Source organism: Urocitellus parryii, chromosome 13 (assembly GCF_045843805.1).
Source record: "Urocitellus parryii isolate mUroPar1 chromosome 13, mUroPar1.hap1, whole genome shotgun sequence".
In the NCBI taxonomy this organism is placed as follows: Eukaryota; Metazoa; Chordata; class Mammalia; order Rodentia; family Sciuridae; genus Urocitellus; species Urocitellus parryii.
Window position 1 is genome coordinate 61,357,448 of NC_135543.1, and position 22,314 is coordinate 61,379,761.

The following is a 22,314-nucleotide window of genomic DNA, read 5'->3' on the forward strand; positions in this document are numbered from 1 at the left end:
AGACAGCAGCTCAGGTCCACAGCCCAGCAGCGAGGCGCACCCCATACCTGACACTCTGTAGATGCCCTCGCACTTCATGCCATGCTTCTCCACGTGGTCCACACACTCGCGGAACACGGCCGGCAGGCGGACGCCGTCGCACATCATGGTCCTCTCCACGGCAGCAGCCAGAGGGATCCCAAAGACAGGCCTGAGGCTGGGTGTGTCCACCTGAGGCACCTCCGGCTCCTGGATGGGCTTCTTCTTTTTCTTCTTTTCCTTCCACTGTTTGACAACGTCAGCTGCCGTCAAGTCCTTTGACTTCTTCTCCTTATGCTTTTCTTCTTTGTGCTTTTCTTCTTTATGCTTTTCTTCTTTGGGTTTCTCTTTTATTTTAAAATCCTTCTCCTTCTTTTTAGAAAAGCTGGGCTTCTTGAAAACATGGATTCCCTTAGACCTCTTCATTTTGGAAGGGCTTTCGGCTTCATCTCCAGAACTATCTTCCTGAAAGGCAGCATAGCCTTCAGCTGCCAAAGAAACGCAAGGAGTGTGAGTTACGCGTGTGCTCAGTGTCAAAGTGGCCATCTGCTTTCTGAAAAGAGCACAGCTGCAGAGGTGCCCGGGCACCAGCTCTCTGGCTTTCCTCCTCAGCCCTGCAAATGCAGGCTTTGTGCTCAGCTAGCTGCAAGGGATGGCAGTGCCCCTGCCAGCCACACGAGGGCAACAGGCAGAGCACAGGCCTTGGCCCTACAGTGCAGGCGTGTGAGTGGGGTGCTAGAGGTCCACACTGAGGACAAACATGATGGGCCCTGCAGCAGAGTGTCCTCTCTCCCGGTGACCCTGCCCTCCACCCAGGCTCCTCAGCTGGGCTTTCAATGCAGTCTCAAGGCACCACAGAAACCGCTGTGATGGTTCCTGACAGACTTGGCTCTCCTGTCACCAGCTACTGGGCTCTTTCTGTGACTGGGGCAGGGACCACAGCCACCTCTTGGGAGGACTGCTCCAAGAGGTTCTCCCCCTCTTGGATGGTGGCCAATGTGTCACCCCTTTGCTGGCAGAGTAGCTCTGCTCTCTCACACTGACCTAGAGCCCCATGGCCTTAACACCAGGTCACAATTAGCTTTTGTGTTTTGACTGTTTTTGAGACAGGGCCTGCTCTGCTGCTAGGCTAGCCCCAAACTCCTCGGCTTAGTGACGTTGCACCTCAGCCTCACAGCCCATGGCTTCTGTTTTTAATGTCTCTAACTCCCCCATTCCTTTTCTTAGCTAGCTATAAGCTACTTTATAATAAAATCAAAGGTATTTCATAAGCTACCATCTAACTAAAATACCATGAATCTTACACTAACCAGCAAAAATCTTAAGGACAAAATACCATGACGTAAAGCAAGAAGAATTGTCACGCACTGCTGTCGGGAATGTGAACTGGTTTGACCACCTGGAAAGCTGTTCTGCGAGATCTCCTGGAGCTGCGAGACTCAGGGCCTACAGTGTGCATTTCCACGCCCAGGCACACACAGCAGAAATGCATAAACCCGCTCACCAAAAGACAGGCATGAGGGGCTGGGGCTGGGGCTCAGTGGCAGAGCGCTTACCTAGCATGCATGAGGCACTGGGTTCCATCCTCAGCACCACATACAAATAAACAAATAAAATAAAGGCATTTTGTCCATCTACAACATCAATAAATAAATAATAAGGGGAAAAAAGGTAGGACTGCAGGGAAGTGCTCCTCACAACAGTTGAAAAATGAAAGTAGCTAATGATAATGCAGCAAAGCGGGTACATCCATCCTAGTGTGTGAACACAGTGAAACACTGTCGGGCCACAGAGGTGCACAGTCACTGCTGGGAGCAAGGAATAGGACTGGGCGGAAGAGACAGCCGAAGAGGGGGCAGGCCATCAGCCGGTTGTCTCTTGAGTCCCTGGGGCTAGGAGCTGACCTGCTCCCCAGACTGCAGCGCTGAGCCATGCGCTATGCCTGCTCCACAGGACAACCAACACCATGAGATCCAAAATAAATACTGAACTTAAACCAACTCACCCCACCTGCCTTTAAAACACCCAAGAGGCTGCATCCTCCCAGTGAATGGGAGCCTCAGAAGGTTGTGGCACTGGCCAATGACAAGGAGTAACTACCTTTTTCAGTTCCAACCAAAGTGTGCCCCCAAATGCCCACAAAAACTACTGAGAACGTAAGGCTCTCTCAGCCAAAATTCCAGTGTCTATTTTTTTTAATATTTTTTTAGTTATACATGGACACAATATCTTTGTTTATTTATTTTTATGCGGTGCTGAGGATTGAACCCAGTGCCTCACATGTGTGAGACAAGCGCTTTGCCACTGAGCCACAATCCAGCCCTCTTTTTATATATTTTAAAAGATGTCCTCTAGAAAACTTTTACCGTATTTGGAAATTTGGTAATTTGTGTGTCAAATTAAGACCCCAAAATACAACTTCAATAGGTGAAAACTGAGACTCTGAAAGCAAGAACGTGGGCCACGCCAGCCTGACTGTGGGCAGAGAGCACTCACTCCTCTTCTCCTTCTTCTTGAACTTTCCTTTCTTCTTGCCATGGTCCTTCTCATCCTCCGACGCCGCATCGGCGGGCTCATGCAGGGCGTCATGGGGGGGCGAGGGCTCGCCCGTGCGGTACAGTCCAGGGAATTTTGTGGGGCTGATCTCCTCGGAGCTGGGCGTCCGGGTCAGCCCGCTGCCATGCTCGGCCCTGCGGTGCTCGCTGGGGCTGCTGGTGGGGGGCAGGAAGCACTCGGTCATGCTGAGACCAGACAGGGAGGTGGCTTCTCCTCACCTGCCCATCACACCTGTGCAGAGAACAGAGGCATCAGTCTGACCATCCACCAGCCAAGGAGCGCAAGATCGCCCCCAGCAGCACGCCATCAGTCTTCGCCGACAACCAAAAGTAGTTCCCCCACAACTCCCCTTTAAAAAGCCTTCATTTTATTATCTCAAGTTCCCTTCTCACAGCTGAACACGCTAGGACCTTCAAGTATCAGTAAAGTAAACCAACTGGAAATCAGAGTTGGGGTTCTCCAGGCAGAACCCACAGTTCCTTGAGAAAGAACTAGCTAATGTAAAGGGCCTCGTTTTGACTGCTACGCACCATAAAACCTCACTGAATAATATATTAGGCTACTTACGTAACTACATATGAACAGCTCACATCATTAAAATTTACAATGCTTCAATGACAGACTGAAGGAGTCACACAATCACAGGTCACTGACTGTGACTGCCCGCTGCATGCGATTAGACAAGCCTGTGTTTCTAAGAGCCGTTGTATTTTGTGCGGCAGTTACACTTAAGCAAAGGAGCCCTCCCTGATCGACCCTAAAACACACAAAAGTTTTACTACAGCAGACACCACCAAAGGACAAACAAGAAGAGTTCAAAATCTGGTTGCTTTGTTTTCTTCTTTAGACACAGAGTAGTCAAAGTGCCAAGTTTAAAAGCTACTTAGATTAATTAGTTCTTCCTCCTCTTTAACATTATTATGATACTAAGCTGAGGTTATTTTGCAGTTTTAAAACTCCATAAGCCAAAAGTGAAATATCTGGTAGATCTGACCCTGTAGTCAAAAAGACCTTAAAGTTAAAAGACAAGCAAATATCAAAAACGTCTGTCAGCTGAGATAGGAAATTTCTTTAAAAAGCAAAGAGTTCTTACAAATGAATGAAAATAGAAATAAACCAAGAGAACTAGACAATGTGAATAGGCAATTCATCAAAAACTTATTCACATTTCACAAATATACAATGAAAACAATGTTAAACTTCAATGATAATTTAAGAACAATAGCTACTTTTCTATTATTAGACTGGCAATGTTTGAGGCAGGGTCTCACTAAGTTGCCCAGGCTAGTCTCCAACTTGCAACCCTGCTGCGACCAGCCTCCTGAGTCGAGCGGGGGCAAGCACCACAGTGCCTGGCTCAATCCTTGTGTTCTCCTTGATGGACCCTGTCTTTTGGCTATCACTTTTTTGGCAGGGGGTACTGGGGATGGAACTCAGGGGAACTTGGCCATTGAGCCACACCCCCAGCCTATTTTTTTGTATTTTATGTTCAGATAGGTTCTCACTGAGTTGCTTAGCGCCTTTTTACTGAGGTTGGCTTTAACCTCGCGATCCTCCTGTCTTAGGCTTGAGCTCCTGGGATTACAGGCGTGTACCATGCACTCAGCTGGATATCACTTTTGAAAGTGCACCCTATCTTTCCACTAATCCAAGGTACCTTAAATTTAGGCAAACATAGGACTCAAGAATTCAGAGGGAGGTACAGTTCAATCAGACAAGTGATTACATCTCACAGATAAGCAAACAGTCCCAGCATCCATGGAGGCTGACACACAGCTTGTGGGAAAGAGCACAGCTTCCTGTCAGACACACAGCCCTGCTGCACCCGGCCATGCTCTCAACTGTGCTGCACGGCTAAGTCACTCCATGCTCCACATCAGGCCTGAGACAGGCAGGAACCTTCTGGATGGTGGAGAACACTCATGGCTTCGTCAATGGCTACATAACTTGTACATTTACTAAAATCCACGCAACTCTTCACTTCAGGTAGATGGATTTCTTGGGATATAAACTGTAACCCAACAAAGGTGCTTAAAAATAAAAGATCAAGCACCAACAACCCTGGCCCCAGGAGTCCTTCCTGTGATTTGACCTATTCAGCACAGGTCACAGGGGCTGCCCCCTGTGGGGCCAGGACCCTCTCAGCAGACCTGCACCACGGCACTGACTGCACCCCATCTTCTTCTGAACACAGGCCCACTGGGTCCATCTGAGTCCCACACTTAACCCAACCCATGGCAATGCTTGAGGGCTTGTTTAATAAACTAACAGAACCTCCTCTGTTCTCAGCAAATGTACCGCCAAGACAAAGATCAGAAAGAATGAGTCTCACGGTTGGCCTTAAATTTCAATTCAGGATACAGATCCAAATTTTATAGGAGTTCTTAAAGTTTCCAGAACTTTCCTAAATTAACCTTAGTACAGCTTGTAAGAAAATTGGTACTTTTCCCCCTTTCCACAGAAATCAAGGCTCAGAAAGCTTAAGTAGCGTACCTAAAAAAAATCACAGAGCAAGAGGTACGGCTGGGAGCCACTTGACTCAAAAAACCTCTTCCCACCACACTGCCCTCAGGAGGACACTGCAGGGAAGAGTGTGGGGCGGGGTGTTAGATATTGTGGGTAGCCCTGTGGGCGTGGGCCCTAGGCAAAGGCAGGAGACCAGCTTAACAGCAGCAGCACTGCCAAGGCACCCTGGGAAGGGCTTCGGGAGACAAGGGGGGCTGGGAAGGACAAGGAGCTATGGTGGGGGTTGTCACCACCTGCAGAGCAGGCAAGTGATGAGGCCACTGTGAGGAGGAGGGAGGGGTGCTGGCAGCAGCACCAGACAGCTGCTGTTCACTCCTGCTCCTGGGGCACCGGCAAGTCTTCCTGGTGCACTGCCCTCCTTATGCATCTTCCTTACTAGATGGACAAAGAACATTTTGATCATAAAGCATTTAACAGACTATGTTGTAAGAACTACTCAGAATCAGTAGTTGCTACGTGCTATGGACTGTGTCTCCCCCAACCCCAAGTTAAAACGTAATCCCAAGGGTGATGTATTAGAGGCAGGGCCTCTTGGAGGTGACTAGTCATGAGGGTGGGGCCCTCATGAACACATTAGTGTCCTGGGCAGAGGCTGAAGAGACCAGGGCTTGCTGCTTCCACCCCTGGGGACGCAGGAGCACCACCACCTATGGAACAGAGAGCTGGCCTTCCCAGCCTCTAGAGCATGGCAATGCCGCCCTCGGTGCTGTTCCAGGAGTCTGAAGGGACTAAGAGGACCTGATCACCACAGAGCTGGGGCAGCTGCAGCAGCCCTGAGGGCCAGGGCCAGCAGGCAGGTGATCAAGCAGGAAGGGAAAAGCAGCGTGTTCACATGAGGACAAGGGTGCAGAGTAACCTGGGGGGTAGAGACACCACAAGCCTGAACGCCATGGAAGCAAAAGACTTCAAATGGCCAATGGAAAATTCGAGTATAAACATCCAGAGGTAAGGAAATACCAAAACCCAGAAATTCCTATTTTTGTGGCAAGAGATAATTTGGTATACATTTTTAAAAATTTAAATAAACCATATTTATCCCTATTCCTCCTGATAAATATAACTAAAACCCCTAGGTATCAGATTTTTTAAAAGAAGATGCCAGGTGTGGTGGCAGACACCTGTAACACCACAGCCCGTGTAACACACAGCTAGCTACTCAGGAGGCTGAGCAGGATGTTGGAAGTTCAAGGCCAGCCTGGGCAACTTAGCAAGACCCTGTCTCAAAAAACTTTAAAAAGAAATTTGAAAGGAGGCTGAGGACGCAGCTCAATGTATAGTGCTTGCCTAGCATGTGTGAAGGCCTGGGTTCAATCACAGCACCAGGAAAAACCGCTGGGAACTCAGCATCTCCCAAGGCACCTCTCCCACCTCTCAGGGTCTTGTGTGCATTTAGCAGTGCTGGGGATGGACCTCTGGGCTCCTATGGGCCAGGCAAGTGCTCTGTCACGGAGCTCTGTCCCTGGGCCCTAAGGTCCTCTGGCCTCACATCACAGAGGTAGAGCAATGATGCTGGAAACGCTAAAGCTACGAGGACTCTGTGTGGTGCCAAAGCCCACATGACACACAGACGCATCCTGGAAACAAAATGGGGAACCCAAGAAACACTCCAGGTGTAGAGCTAACTGGTTTTCAATAAGACTCCTCCATGCTGGATGGGGAGGGGAAGCCCTCTGGACACGTGGTGCTGGACACACACAGATAATAACGTGACTCAATTCCTTGCATCAAGTCACACACAATTCATGACAAATCACAGACCTAAAATGTAAAGACTAACAACTATAAAACTTCTAAAACACATTTTTGAGACCTTTCAGCAGGTAAAAATTTCCTGGAGAGTACCAGAACACCATAATGATATTATCAATAAAAACTGAACTTCTCGTCAAGGCGCTACTATGAAAATGAATGGCCAGGCCAAGACGTCTAAACACACGTACAGTCAGCCCTCCAAGTCCAGGGGCTCTGCTTCCCTGGAGAGCCAACCACACATTAAAAACCTGTGGAAGGAAACCCATGTGTACCGAGCATGTGCAGACCCTCCCTGCCATCAGGCCCCAGGCCACACAGGCATTCACATGGTGTCTGCACATATCAGGTGCTCTGAGCAGTCTGGAGAGGATTTACATTACATGGAAGGATGTGTATACGTTGTATGCAATAATATGCCATTTCTTTTATAAGGGACTGGAGTGTCCGTGGGTTTTGGTACCCACAGGGGTCTTGGACAAAACATCCAAGGGAAGCAATCCCCTGTGGAAAATGAGGGACAGCTCTGTTTATGGGTGTGTATCAAAGGATATTATTTAAAATTACAGTAAGATGTCCTTCAACTCAAAAAAGAAAGAGACATAGCTTTCCATCACTATAACAAACATCGAGAAGAATCAACCTTAGCTGGGCTGGAGTTGTAGCTCAGTGGTAGAGCGCTTGCCTTGCATATGTGAGGCACTGGGTTCAATCCTCAGCATCACGTAAACATAAACAAACAAAATAAAGGTATTGTGTCCACCTACAGCTAAAAAAAATATATATGTATATAAAAAGAATCAACCTTAGAGAAAAGGCTTATTTGGGCTGGTGGTTTTGGAGGACTTGGTCATGATCCAGGGCCCTGCTCCTCTGGATGCCACGAAGCGGTACATCACTGCAGGGAATGTGTGGAGCAAGCCATTCACCTTGCGGCTGGGATGGAGAGAGAGGAGGGGGACTGGTGTCACTGTTCCCTCTGAAGAGCCACCTCCAGTGATCCAAGAAAAGGCCACCTCCATGGGCACCACACCAGGTTCTAAACCCCTCACAGATGAGTCTCTGGGAACATTCCAGTTCAAACTACAGAACAACCTAACACACAAACTGCAGAAGTGTGCAGTTTAAAATGGAAATATACCAATGGCCAGTAAGTACACGATGAAAGCCCCGCATCACTAACTATCCAATACATGAAACCGAAATCACACTGAGCTACCAACAACAATGGGGAAAGGACAGTCCTGACCCTGGCAAGGACCTGGGGCGACCAGTCTTACACATCAAAGGGGCACACAGTTTGAGCGCTCTGGAAAACTGCTTGAGTGTCCTGGTAAACACACCTTGGCAAGACCCAGCAACTCCACTCCTGAACATCTACCCAAGAGAAACGGAAACAAAAAGAATTCCGATCAGATCAACTCTGCCCACAGTGTGGACGCTGGGCTAACACCAAACCACTAAAAACTAGAAACACCCCAAACCTCCTGAGCACCAACAGGACAGGAGGAGGAAGCTCCACACCTGACCTGGGATGGGTCCCAGTCAGAACGCAGATGCTCCAAAAGCAGGCTGTGTGTGCACAAGAACGCAAATTTCATGTTTAGACTTGGTCACGGCCCAAGACATCACACTGCCTTTGTGCACGTATTCCAAAGCTGCAGAGAAGTTCAAGACACTTCTAGCCCCAGCACTCCAACTAAGCAAACTCAGCCTCTACTCACAAAGTTCTAGAACATGGCTTCATCTAGGTGTCAAAGGAGCTGAGAACTGGGGGGAGGGGAGAAGAGGCAGCAAGCAAGAAACAAGTAGCAAGAGAAAACCCTCAGGGTCCGCTCATGGCTGCGTTCCCCTCCTGGACAGGCACGCCAAGTGTGGCCAGCACAGTGGGTAAAACTTCACACGGTGTTTCACCGAATACAAACTGTATCTCAATAAAAACTCTGAGTAGGAAACTAAAAAGGCCATGGATGCTTTATAAGCCATTAGCTCTTCAGAGCCATTAGCTCTTCTCTTGCTGCTCCACTTGTGTGTCAGTATGCCACCCCACACACACGCACACACTCAAAACACTACCACAGGAATATTATCTCCAAATCACACCAACATAAAAGCATGTGGCTGACACCTGGGGAAAAAAAAACAACTTCCCTCCAGAGAGAACAGAAGGTTAAGAAAGTCACTTCTACATAACCAACAGAGAGTATAAGTTAGAAGTGGAAAGCATAAAGCCACAAATCTGGAATTACTCGTTAGAACCAAAACATTTCTACCTCTGAAACTGAATGATATTTCAAGTTCAAGAACAGGCATAAAATTGAGATGAAGCAAAAAAAAAAAAAAAAAAAACCTCAAACTGAACTAAACAACTGTTTCAATTTCTCCAAAAGAAGAGGATATATATGGTTCTTAAAATAGTTTTTCTGCTCAAGCACCAGTATTAATTAGCACATATAAAAAGAATCACTCACCTGTGCAAAAGGACAAAGCAGCATAGAGAAGAAAGTAATCAAGATGGCTAACTTAAAACCTCCTGGAATGACTTGAGAATAAATCTCCTGGTGTACTGAACTTAATATCATCTAAACATTAAAAACAGAAGCCAGAAAGCCAAGAGCCTGCTGGACTAGCTCGCAAGTTCAGATCCAATATTTTGCAAGTGCTCTTTATTAATAAATAACAGGCTTAAATTTACCAGCAGTTTTTTCTTATCTTATGGTTCTTAAAAACAAGCAGCAAGTCTCATCTCCAACTTGCGGCCAACAAGGGGATGTTGGCCTGGCACGGCCTGAACACTGAGCGCGGCACAGTGGGACCTCCTGCCCGGGAATGCTGGACTCCCCCAAGCAGTCTCTATACATAGCTCTTCCAGTGAAGTAGAAAGAATCTGCCCCAAGCCTACAGGGTCCAGGTTGTATAGACAACTAAGTGCCCCACACTGAAAGGAGAGAACGGCAGAAGATGCCCTGACACGTCAGGGAAGAGGGATTACAAAGATGGTATGAAGGTTTCCTGCTGGTGAGGGAGCCGGAAACAGCTGACACACAGGGTGGGAGCACCCAACAAGGACACTGGAAGCTTTAGGGTGCAAGGGAGTAGTTTCAAAACTAATGGGTTCCCAAAATCATTCCAGGTTTTAATAACCATAAAATAAAGGCAGTTATATTTTATGAGACATGCATCTCATGTCTTCAAGACCCTACAAAAACAAGGCAGCAGATGAAGCAATAGGGAGACCTGAGATTCCACCCTGGAGAGCCCCAGCGGGAAGGATCAGGAAAAGCCACTTGTGCCCAACCAGTCCACAGGGAGACCAGAGAGGAGTCCCCAAGGGCAGGAGAAATGCACACTGGAGACTGGAAGCGTGGAACCAGGGCAGAAGAGTACCAAATCCTCCTCCATCATGCTATCTTATTGATGGATAATGTCAGCCACCAGGATCTCAAGAACAAGCAGCTGGATTATATGACTTCAAAATAAGAAAATACCAAAAGAAACACCTAACAGAGAAGAATTCCAACCGTGAGGGGTGCAAACAAGCCGGAGCAGTTTCCACCTCAGGTCCGAGTGCTGTCTGGGTCCCCAGGACGACATCCAGGCTCAGGGGTTCTCCAGAAGGACCCATGGCATGCGTAGCACACAGCCATGCTCACCACTGGGATTTACTATGGAAAGGAATACCGTGCAAAGCCGCAAAGGGAAGGCAGGGGTGCGAAGCCCACAGGACATCAGGGCAAGCTTCCAGGGCCGTGGGTCACGCTAGATGTGACTGCATCCTCAGTAAGAGGGCGTGTATGGTTGCCGGGCACCACAGCCATCAGCTCTGAGCTTCTCTTAAGGCTCTCCCAAAGGCTGCCTGACATGGACCCAACTTTCAGACTCTCGGCAAAAAAAAAGCAGGTGCTCAGCCACATCTTACTTGTGCGTCACTGGGGATCTGCTCACCTCGGGCCCCAGAGGCCAGCCTGCTGTGCCAGGCTGCTGTACCAGCTCTCTCCAACACAATCTCACTTCCTATGCCAGCCTGAGGAGTTACTCTGATTAGACTCTAAAATATTTTTAAAAATCCACATTCCACAAAAAGGAAGACTAGAAATCTTTCAAAATACAAGGGATTTTCTCTTAAGATATGAACATTACTATTCTTACAGTTTTTACATTTATGAGCTGAAATGGGTCAGGGGTGACCTTTCAGACTACGCAGAACAGGCAGGAGGCCGAGTCTCACCAGGAGTGAAATGCTCTCCACGACAGTCTCCAGTAAACACCAACCAGCATTCACTCAGGCGTGCCCATCCTCTTCCCGCACACCCCACAGGAGGACCCCCATCCAGCTCAGCTGTTGTATAACTCATCCTTCACTCTAGCAACACTGTCAGGGTGCACTGAACAGACTACACTCTGGAGTTAGTGCTTTTTTCTATACCCTTCTTAAATGTCATCAGACTTAGGTGCTCATCCACACACTTTTAGTTAGAGCCCCAGATGTGACTCAGAGAAATTCACTTAACCACATGGTGACTTCAGGTTTTCCACACAGCCTCCCAATATTGTACACTTTAATTATATATAATTAAAGCAATATGCCTAGCTGGGCATGGTGGAGCACGTCTGTAATCCCAGTGACTTGGGAGGCTGAGGCAGGAAGATTCAAGTTTGAGGCCAGCCTCAGCAACTTAGCCAGACTATTTCACAAAGGGCTGGGGATGTAGCTCAGTAGTAGAACAGCCCTGGTTCCATGTTCAGGAAACAAAGAGGCAGGGCAGGGGAGGGAAGAGTGAGCGAAGAGAGAACAGTCAACCCCAGGTGTTCATGGGTGATGTGGTTCCAGGAACCCTGTGGATAGCAAAATCTGAAGAGGCCCAAGTGGTTTGTATAAAATGGTACAGTGTTCACATATAACCTACAACCCTCCCTTATTCTTTATCACTCAATTGGTTATAACACCTAATGACATGTAGAGGCTATGTAAAAAGCTGTTATGCTGTTCTGTTTAGAGAACAATGACAAGAAAAAAAAAAAACTGTACATGTTCAGTAAAGGTACAATTTTGGCAAGTGTTTTTTGTTTGTGTTTTGATCCCCATTTGGTTGCATCCACAGATGTGGGACCTGTGGACACAGAGGGCCAACTGTACACTCACCTAAAGGCACCTAACGTGCACATTATGAAAGGTCACTAGCTATAAATGAGATTAACAGCACACAAAAATACCATTTTAGGACTGACAAATCACTTCATTTTTAAAGAATGGAAGTGAGGGCTGGGGATGTGGCTCAAGCGGTAGCGCGCTCGCCTGGCATGCGTGCGGCCCGGGTTCGATCCTCAGCACCACATACAAATGAAGACGTTGTGTCCGCCGAGAACTAAGAAAAAATAAATAAATGTTAAAATTCTCTCTCTCTCTCTGTCCCCCCCCCTCTCTTTAAAAAAAAAAAAAAAGAATGGAAGTGATATGCAATTTTATTCTCAACCTATCAACAATAACTGGCTCTTAATTTTGTGCTCCTGAATTAATTTAACCTTCACTTCATAACGAATTACCACGTTTCATAAGTGTCAAGCTCCAAAAACAATTGTATCATTATTTTTGTTTTCAATAATCTTTTATGTAAAACATTCACATTTAAACAACCTTTCAGGATGATCTGTTTGAAGAACTTGATCCAAATATAAAGGACCCATGGCTCTATCACATCACAGGTGCTCAGCAAACATTGAGTCCCTTCTTCTCCACATCACATCACCACTGTTCATAATGGACATCCGCACATTTACACACACCTTTAGTTATGTTATGACATGCCTCTGGAAGGACATGCAAGGAAATATAAGGAGCCACCCCTTGGGAGGGATCTTGGGTGGCTGAGGAAACTGGGTAGAGAAGAGACATGCTTTCATCCTTGCGAACTGTGAGCATGACCTTTAAAAAAAAATAATGTTTTAAATGGTTTTAACTAAAAGTGCAACAATATTATTTTCTTCTCTTCTAACATCGCCCTACAAGAGAACTGGAAATACAAAGATGGAGAGGCAGTGTAGGAAAGTAATGGGCTTTGGGGTCCAACAGGTCGCCTGGACTCAACTCTAAGCTGTCTGGAACATGGGCTTGACCTTTCACTAACTGCCGCAATCTCTGTGCTGTTATCCAGCTACAAGGCAAAAGTACAAAAGTAACTAAAAAATATATGCCCCACATAAAAGTCTGGAAGAGTTTTACCACTTTTCATTTCCTTAATTTTCTAATTGAAAAGCCCTTCAGAAAATTTCAGTTACACTTTTAAAATACTATATACTCAAGAAGACAAGAAACTTGAAAAAAAATACGGCACTGGACATGATAAATAGTCATTTTTAATAAAACAAAAATAAGTAAAGGATAGGAACAAAATGCACATATAAAAGATGTTCTTAAAATGAAAGAACAGCAATGAGAAATGCCCTTTTGCACCTACCAATTTTCTAAAGGCAAACAAGTTCCATACCCAGGACTAGGGAAGGTGGCAACACTAGGGGACAGCACACCTCTGCAAGGAAGGGGTGAAGAAACAGTCTCTTACTGTTGGCGGAAGCATAAAGTGACATACGTCAGAGACATCTTTAAAAAGCTAACAAATGAATACAGTGGTCCAGCAATTCCAGGGTCAGAACCACAGCCCTCAAATACAAAACAATGAGCAGGATGTAAATAAAACAATATTTACCTCAGCACTATGTCTGACAGCCAAAAAAATCTTCATTACCTTGTATCTTTAGAAATATAGCAGAGGGGCTGGGGATGTGGCTCAAGCGGTAACGCGCTCGCCTGTTATGCAGGGGGCACTGGGTTCGATCCTCAGCACCACATAAACATAAAATAAAGATGTGTGTCCACCGAAAACTAGAAAATAAATATTAAAAAATTCTCTCTCTTCTCTCTCTCTCAAGAAAAGAAAGAAAGAAATATAGCAGAGAAGAAAGAAAAGAAAAAAGTGCTACAAGAAACTCACTGAACTATCGTGATACAGGCAGCTTAACTGGCAAAGAAATAGCCGGAGAGACGGCTGGCTGGAGAGCTGGCTGAACGAACAACAGTGATGAAAGGGGCAGAATAAGGAAACCAAAGTCCACCCTCCATGACAGAAACGAAAAATTGGCAAAAACTGCCATAAACATCTTTTTCAGAACCCTGAAAACTACCCAAAAGCTTACAATAACCCAGACAGAGCTTACTCAGGAAAAACAACTGAATCTTGGTAAGAAACGAGTTTTGTGATGTTTTAACACACCCTCTGGTCACATCCTGGGGTCCCCAGATCAGTGACAGCCTTGAAAATCACAGCCTGTATTTTTAGTAATGGTCAGTGGAATAAACCTCCTCAGCAAACACAGCGTTTGGCCTATCTGTGGACCCGTGAAACACCTACTCAGAAGACGGGTTTTATTTGACCCAGCGCAACTGACCTGGAACTCTCCCAGAGCAGAAGTCACCGTGGTGCGCGAGGAGTGCTGCCAGAAGCACTGACAGACACGTGGCTCAGCTACTGCAACTGAAGCAGTGGGTAACAGGCAAGCAATGATGAGCAACCATCCTAAGAAGGAAGGCCACAGAATGCCACGGATGGGAAGATGGGCTTGGGACAGCGCCAGCTTCCTTTTAGGAATCCAGAGGCAGCCTGCGTGCACAGAGGCTGTGCACGTAGGTGCTCGGCAAAGAGTTGAGAAGGTTCTATACTCTGACCTGTCAAAGACCCTGAGGCTCTGCACAAACAGGAAACCATACTGGCTGAGTGCTTTAGGTGTCCCCAACAGGGGACAGCACACCTCTGCAAAGATAGAGATGCTTTTGCTTCCAAGAGTTTAAGAAAATCTCTTCCAATCATTGCCAAGTGAATAGAACAGAGCCTTCCACTAGCACACATGACAAACCCCACAGAAGTTACAACAATTAGTCCAGAAAAGCCAACTAAGGACAACTACAATGACCAGCATCAACAGCCTAGAGAAGGGGAATCTGACTTTCAGTTGTCATATTAGGATATTCACAAATGTTCAGCTTAAACAAAATTTGTGGGCATGCAAAGAAACAAGAAGAAACAGTCCATGCACAGGAGACAACAGGATCACAGAAACTGCTTCCAAGAAGGCGTCACTGGACTTATTACATAAAAACTTTGTCAGATATTTTAAGCATATTCAAGCACCAAAGAAACCATATCTCAGGGCAGGGGTTGTGGCTCAGTGGTAGAGTGCTCACCTAGCATACACAAGGCACTGGGTTCCATCCTCAGCACCACATAAATGTAAAATAAAGATATTGTGTCCACCTAAAACTAATTATATATATATATATATATATATATATATATATATATATATATATAGAAAGCCTATCTAAAGAAACAAAGGAAAGCAAGAGGATTCTGTCTCACTAAAAAGAGAAGTCTGAAGGCAAAGATTATTAAACAATGAATCAAACAAATCCTGAAGTTGAAAAGGACAATAACAGAAATGAAAAATTTGCTGGAAGGGCTCAAAAGCTGATCCAATCAGGCAGAACAAAGAATCATGAACTTAAAGAGAGTCAACTGAGATAGATCAGTCCAAGGATCACAATGAAAAAAGAATTAGGAGAATATAACAGAGCCTGAAAGGTATCTGTAACAACAAAAGACTGCAAATATTCATCACAGGAGTCCCCAAAGAAGAGAGGAAGGAGCAAAAAGAAAACCCGAGGACAGCATGAACCAAACTTCCCAACGTAAGGAAGAAACTTAACAAACTCAGGTAGGATAAACTGGAAGAGATGCCACCACAACAAGCCTAGATAGCTGAAAGACAAAGAATCTGGAAAAAAGCAAGAGGTTACTTACCAGATGCCAGAGACTAGAAGGCAGAGGCAAGATGTAACCAGAGAACTGGGAAAAACCCATCAAGCAGAAGTCTTTATCTGGCACCTTATCTTCAGAAATTCAAGGAAAATTAAGACATTCCCAGATTAAGAAACATGGAGATCTCAACACTTAGAAGACTCACCTACCCTACAAGATACTCAACAGCATCCACACTAAAATGAAAGGACATTAGACAGTAACTCAAATCTACAAGAGAATAATGGCAAAGGTCACTACACGGGTAAATACAAAAACTGGTACAAATGTAGACTTGTCTGTATCTCTTTTCTTTCTCTTGATTTAAATGACAATTGCATAAAGCAATAATTATAATCAGTGTTAAACATACAATATATAAAGATGTATTTTATGACAATAACAGCATAAAGGGGGTGGGGTTATGTAGGACTAGTTTTTTATACTATTGAAATTAAGAAGGTATTAATCTGATACCTTAATCTGTTATAAAACTGTTATCCTAGCTATGAGGGACACTGAAGCAGAAGGATCCCTCAAGACTATTGAGTTTAGGCAATATACTGAGACTCTGTCTTACAAAAGAAACAAAACAAAATGAAATAGCAGTATGGAAGAAGTTCTTCTTTATTAGTAATTACTTTAAATATAAACAAATTAAACTCCTCAATTAAAAGGCAGGTATTACTGGGCATGTTGGTACACACCTATAATTTAATCCCAGCAGTGTGGGAGGCTGAGGCAGGAGGATCACAAATTCAAAGCCAGCCTCAGCAACTTAGCCAGGACCTAAGCAATGTATTGAGACCCTGTCTCAAAAGAAAAAATAAGACAGGCTAGGGGTGCAGTTCAGCAGTTATGTGCCCCTGGGTTTAGTCCCCAGTACAACAACAACAAAAGACAGACATTGGCAATGGATTAAATAAATTACCCAACTATATGCTATCCACTGACTCACTTTAGATTGAAAGGTATAGACAGGCTGAAAGTAAAAGGACAGAAAAAATATTCCATATGAAGAGTAACCAAGAGACTAGACTGGCTAGGCCAACCCTACACAAAATGGTCTGCCTCTTGAGTATTATGTAACGACAATGGTAAACCCATTAATGAAATATTAAAATCATGAACATATGTGCCTTTAATAACAAAGCCCACAAAAGACACAAACCAAAAAATGAGAGAACTGACAAGAGAAACAGTTCAACAACAGGAGGGCTCAATGATCCCTTTCAGTAACACACAGAGAGACTGGAAAAATATATAAACCAATGACACCAAGCAAAGCTGAAGAGCCACTCTGCCACACGACCCCAAGGGGACGTGGACCTTCTCCAGTACAGATCACCAAACAAGACTCGGGAAAACACAAGAATGAAAATCAAGCATATTATGTTCTCTGATCATAACAAAATAAAACTGGAAATCAATAACAGACAAAAATACCACAAAGTAAAAAAGTACGTAGAAATTAGGCAACACATTCAACAAACTAGGAATATAAGGGAATCCCTCACACTGAAAAGGTCACAGTGGAACCCATGGCTGACATCATAGCCAAGGTGAAAGGCCGGAAGCTCTCTAAGAGTAGGAAGAAGATGAGGAAGAGTGCCCTTCCACTCAGCACAGCTCTCCTGGGGACCAGGGAAGACAGAATGAAAAGATCTGTCCGCAAGAGGAAAAGGTGAACCTGCTGCTCTCAGTGGATGGCAGGATCTTATATAGAAACCCCAAACAAATACACTAGAAAACGACTGGGTAAAGGAATGCAGCAAAGTTACAAGACACACAATGAAGACAGAAAATACGCAATGAACATGACAAAAAGGAAATGAAAGACTTACAAAATGAAAACTTATGCTGAAAGAAATGAAAGGAAATCTAAATAAATGGAAAGACATTCAGATTGACAGCCAGAGAACTTAACACAGATGGTCCCAACTTAGGATGCGTCAGCTAAAGATCCCCCCACTTCGTGTGGCTTTACCAGGACGCAAGTGCATTGTACTGGGGAGCACCTGGACTTCCTGTGGTTCAACTCAGGATTTTTTGATTTACAACGAATTTATCAGGGCATCAGCTGCATTTTCAACTTAAAATATTTTTTAGATTTACAATGGGTGTTATGGCATGGCTCTGCAATGTCCCCAGAGCCTCCTGCGTTCAGAGGTAGAATACTGGGAAAGCACTGGATCATAAGGGCTCTGACCTCCTCAGTGGATTACTCCACTGATCCTGGCTGAAGAGACTAGCACGGGGTGGTCCCACTTGGAGAGAAGTCACTGCTGAGTGCCCTGGGAGGGCCTATCCTTCCCTCTCTCCTCCCTCTGCTTCTTGGGGGCCTTGAACTGACAGCTTCCTCTGCCATGCCCATTTGCGAGGGGCCCGAAAGAAACAGCCCCATAAAACATGGGCAGAGACCTGAATAGGTATTTCTCCAAAGACAAGACACAAGCAACTGCCAAGCACATAGACACACCGTCACCCACCACGGAAATGGGAGCAAACCCGCCAGAGGACACCACGGCACACTGTAGGACAGCCCAAAAACCCAAGGGAATAGCAAATGCTGGCAAAGATGTGGAGAGTTGGACTATGAAGTGGGATGCTGCTCTGGACACGGCTGGCAGCTGCTCAAACGCTATGCGTGAGAGCCCCACAGGAGCGCTTCCCGACTCTTCTCACACCAAGTGATCGTTGTCATCCACAGCAAACCCCAGTTCTCCAACCTCCGACACCAACTGGGCGCACTCTGATTAGTCCACAGAACCCAGTGTTCGGCACTTGCTTCAGCTACAGGTCACAAGCCCACGGTGCCACCTGCACTGACCAAACAGTCACAGATCCAGGTTCCCTCAACCCCTGGCTTGGGAGAGGCTGGTAAAAGGTTTCTTTTGGGGCTTAATGTAAATGTTCTAAAACTTACTGAGAGATGGATGCACAACTCTAAATACACTAGCCACCATTGAACTTGCACTTTAAAAGGGTTTTAATATCATGGGTCTGTGAATTATATTTCAATGAAGACACTGTTTAAAGTAAAAGATGTTGTGTGAAAGGTTTGAGTCCTTGCCGTGTTAAAGACCGCTCCCACAAGGCTTGGTCACCTTCTGCTCACCTGGCCCCCTCCCTTCACAGCTGATACAGTTACTCCCCAAGTCCCCACTGCACTTCTGCAGGACCCTGCCTCGCTTAATGGCTGCTGCGCTCCTTTCCCAACCACTCCATCAAAATCACTTAGTTATTAAACTCAATAACTCATAGTTATCAAATTTGATAGACTCCTAATATAATCCTGTTTTACTCAACTACTCAAAGAATTTAAAGGAACACTTTCCTTAAAAAAAAAAAAAAAAAAGATTTTTCTTTTCTCCAAAGAATTGGTTATTGTGTTAGCTTTGTGTCTCTATGACCAAAATACCTGCCAGGGACAACCTGGAGGAGGGAAGGCTTATTTATATTTAGTTCTGGTTCCAGAGGTTCACTCCAGGGTGTCAGTCCACTATTCTGGGTCCCAGATGAGGCAGCACAACATGGCTGAAGAGTGGGTGGAGCACTACTCCACTCAGACAGCTGGGAAGCAGAGATCAGGAGAGGGGGCAGAGGTCACAGGGAAGATACACCCTCCAGGGTAGTCCCCAGGGGCCCACCTCCTCCAGCCTGCTCCACCTGCCTAGTTACCACCCAGTCAGCCCTCTCAAACTAGGTTGGGCTGGTTAGGTTGCAGCTCTCACAATCCAATCACTTCACCTCTGAACAGTCCTGCACCAACAGAAACTTTGGGGGCACCTCATGTCCAAACCACTAACTGTTGTCAAGTACAGCTTCCTTTTTGATGACATTCCTTCTCATGATTCCTCTGTATCTCTGAACACCTAGGAATTTCCTTTTCCAATTCTTCCTCTTTCTGGCTTTAAGTGTCCCTGTTCTCCAAGGCCTGTTTCCAGAATAACTTGTTATCCGTAAACTCTTCCCAAGTGGTGCTCCCCTAAATCAAAGACTTGAGCCACCACTTAGAACACAAACAGATGGCTTCCCTTAAGAAACTGACCACTAGCCAGGCATGGTGGTACATGCCTGTAATCCCAGAGACTCAGGAGGCTGAGGCAGGAAGATTGTAAGTTTGAGGCCAGCCTCAGCAACTTAGGCCCTCAGCAATTTAGTGAGACCCTATCTCAAAACACAAAATAAAAAAGGGCTGAGGATGTGGCTCAGTAGTAACATGCCCCTGGGTTAAATCCCAATACACACCTATACACACACCCACTCCGCAAATCAACCACTACCCCTCTGTACATCACTAAACACCCATGCTTTCTCCAGTCAAAGCAATATTAAAAACATAAGGCATCTGTGGACTGGTAGTATAGCCCAGTGGTAGAGCACTTGCCTAGCATGCATGAGGCCCAAACAATTTATATTGCAATGTATATTGCACTCACTGATGATTCAAGTAAAAGATCAAGTCTGACCTTCTAAAGGGGCCGTGTGGTCTAATCCATATTCAAACCATCTTTATTTGGCACAGAACCTACCACACAGTAATTCTTGTATTCTAAATAATCAGCACTTTTCCTTGTTCCTTCTTACAAATGCTAACATAAGCTTCTATCATGGATTTTGCATTTTAAAAAGAACAAACATATTTTTGGGTTATCTGAACCTGATCTCTCCTTGCCAAGCAAAAACTCTGCAAATATAGCTGCACAAACCATAACTGCATGAACTTGATGTAAGCCTTCTGATACCACTTCCGTCTTTTTACTTTAGAGAAAATGGTCCCTGCAAGACCTACAGTAAATAATGCTTTTGAAGAGTGAGAAAATTAGGTCATCTTACACTGCTTCTTGTTACTTTTTAAAAATTTACTTATCAGCAGTTACTGTTAAAACCAGCATATCCCACTTGGACCTATAGAGCATCAAACGGAAATTGGGACCCACTGCCTACTCCTGCCCATACAGTCCACAGTAATTAATCCCTTTCAGAAGACAATCCAAAAAACTGTCAAATGACGCAGACAATTCTGAAGAGAGAAGTGAGGTTTTCTTTCTCATTGAGTCTCATTTCGTTAGAAGTGCTGACTCTCTGAACATCAAACCCAAATGGGCCTACACCTTATCACCCTCCAGTATTTGGGGAATGACTGCCAAGTGCGACAGAGCACTGCCTGAAGGATTGCAGCAGGATGCTTCCACTCCAAGAGGCAGAAACTTAGTGGAAATCTCCCCACCGAGGCTGGGCAGGGTGCGACGCTCACTCAGTGTCCACATGGCTGCACGTTCAAGATACCACGAACTAAGGTTCTCCTGACCCTCGAGCATGCTGCTAGGCCTCCAGCCAAAGCGCGCCGCTTGCTCAAGGAGTGGCCACCTGCAGTACCTAACGCCAAAACTTAAACTAGCGTGACCACTTCTGGAAGAGGTGGGGGCTGTTCTGTAAACCTGTTTCGCAATGCTGAATGCAGAAGAGGCGAGGGCAAGCTGGCCCGCAAGCCTGCGCACCAACACCCTGGGAGTGATCTGGGAAGGGAAGTCTCAACTCCAACGCAGACGAGCAGTCCACTCCCGCCGAGACCTGCAGAGGACCCTGCCCGCAGGCGCCAGGCCCGCAGCCTCCCCTGCGCGCTGCCCTAGGTGCCCCTCGCAGCCACCTCCGCTCACGATGCCGAACGCCCCCGCTGCCTCCTCCGCGGCAGTGCCCGGTGCCCCCCGCAGCCTCCTCCGCTCACGGTGCCAGGTGCCCCCGCAGCCTCCTCGCGCTCGGTGCCCCCGACAGCCTCCTCGCCCTCGGTGCCCCGTGCCCCCAGACAAGCCTTCTTGCGCTCGGTGCCCCCAGACAAGCCACCTCCGCTCACGTTGCCGGGTGCCCCCCGCAGCCTCCTCTGCGCGCGGTGCCCGGTGCCCCCCGCAGCCTCCTCGCGCTCGGTGCCTGGTGCCCCCCGAAGCCTCCTTGCGCTCGGTGCCCGGTGCCTCCCGCAGCCTCCTCAGCGCACGGTGCCCCGAGCCTCCCGCAGCTCGGTGTTGGCCAGCGTCCCGCCCGAAGGCCCCGCACCGGAGTGGTGAGCCAGGCGGCCGCCCCGCGGGCGGAGGGCCGAGCCCGGGGGCAAAGAAGAGGAGTCTGCTCCGGAGGAGCACCGCGCCGGCCACGCCCCCCGCCCGAGCCCGGTGACACGCGAGGGCAACCCGCGACCCCGTGCTACCGTCCCCCGCGACTGACCTGCGCCGGCCGCCGCGCAACCGCCCGCCCCGCCGCTGCCACAGCGGCCGCGGCCGCCGCCTTCTGCGCCGCGCCCCGGGCCAGCCTCGGGCGCCCCATTCCCACCCCGCCCGGCCTCCGCCTGTTTACAAGGATTGGGACGGAACAGGACGGGCCGGCCCAGCGCGCGCGCACGCGCACGCCCTCCTCCCGCCGCGGCAGTCTTCGCGGCCCGCCTCCCTCCGCTCTGACGGCTGAGGCCGCCCTGGGCGAACGCCCGAATCCCCGCGCGCGGCACGCCGGGAGTCGTAGTCCTTGGAGTCTCCGTTTCCCCGCGTCTGAGGGCGCTTGTCCCGGAATAGAACTATAGCATCCAGAATGCACCGCGCCTTTCCCCGGGCTCGTCGAGGAGACTGGG

At 47.0% G+C, this 22,314-nt stretch overlaps 1 protein-coding gene across 1 annotated transcript in view; it reads right to left on the reverse strand.

The window, feature by feature from the left end:
* Ralbp1 (ralA binding protein 1) overlaps nucleotides 1–22,014 on the reverse strand; it is a 36,639-nt gene extending 14,625 nt beyond the window's left edge. Inside the window, exons 1-3 of the mRNA XM_026381776.2 lie at nucleotides 21,918–22,014; nucleotides 2,515–2,805; nucleotides 48–506 (exon numbers count right to left, since the gene is read on the reverse strand). Of these exons, the coding sequence (XP_026237561.2) occupies nucleotides 48–506; nucleotides 2,515–2,758 (703 nt within the window). The 5' untranslated portion in view covers nucleotides 2,759–2,805; nucleotides 21,918–22,014. The remainder of the gene's footprint in view (nucleotides 1–47; nucleotides 507–2,514; nucleotides 2,806–21,917) is intronic.
* Nucleotides 22,015–22,314: the final 300 nt, after the last annotated feature.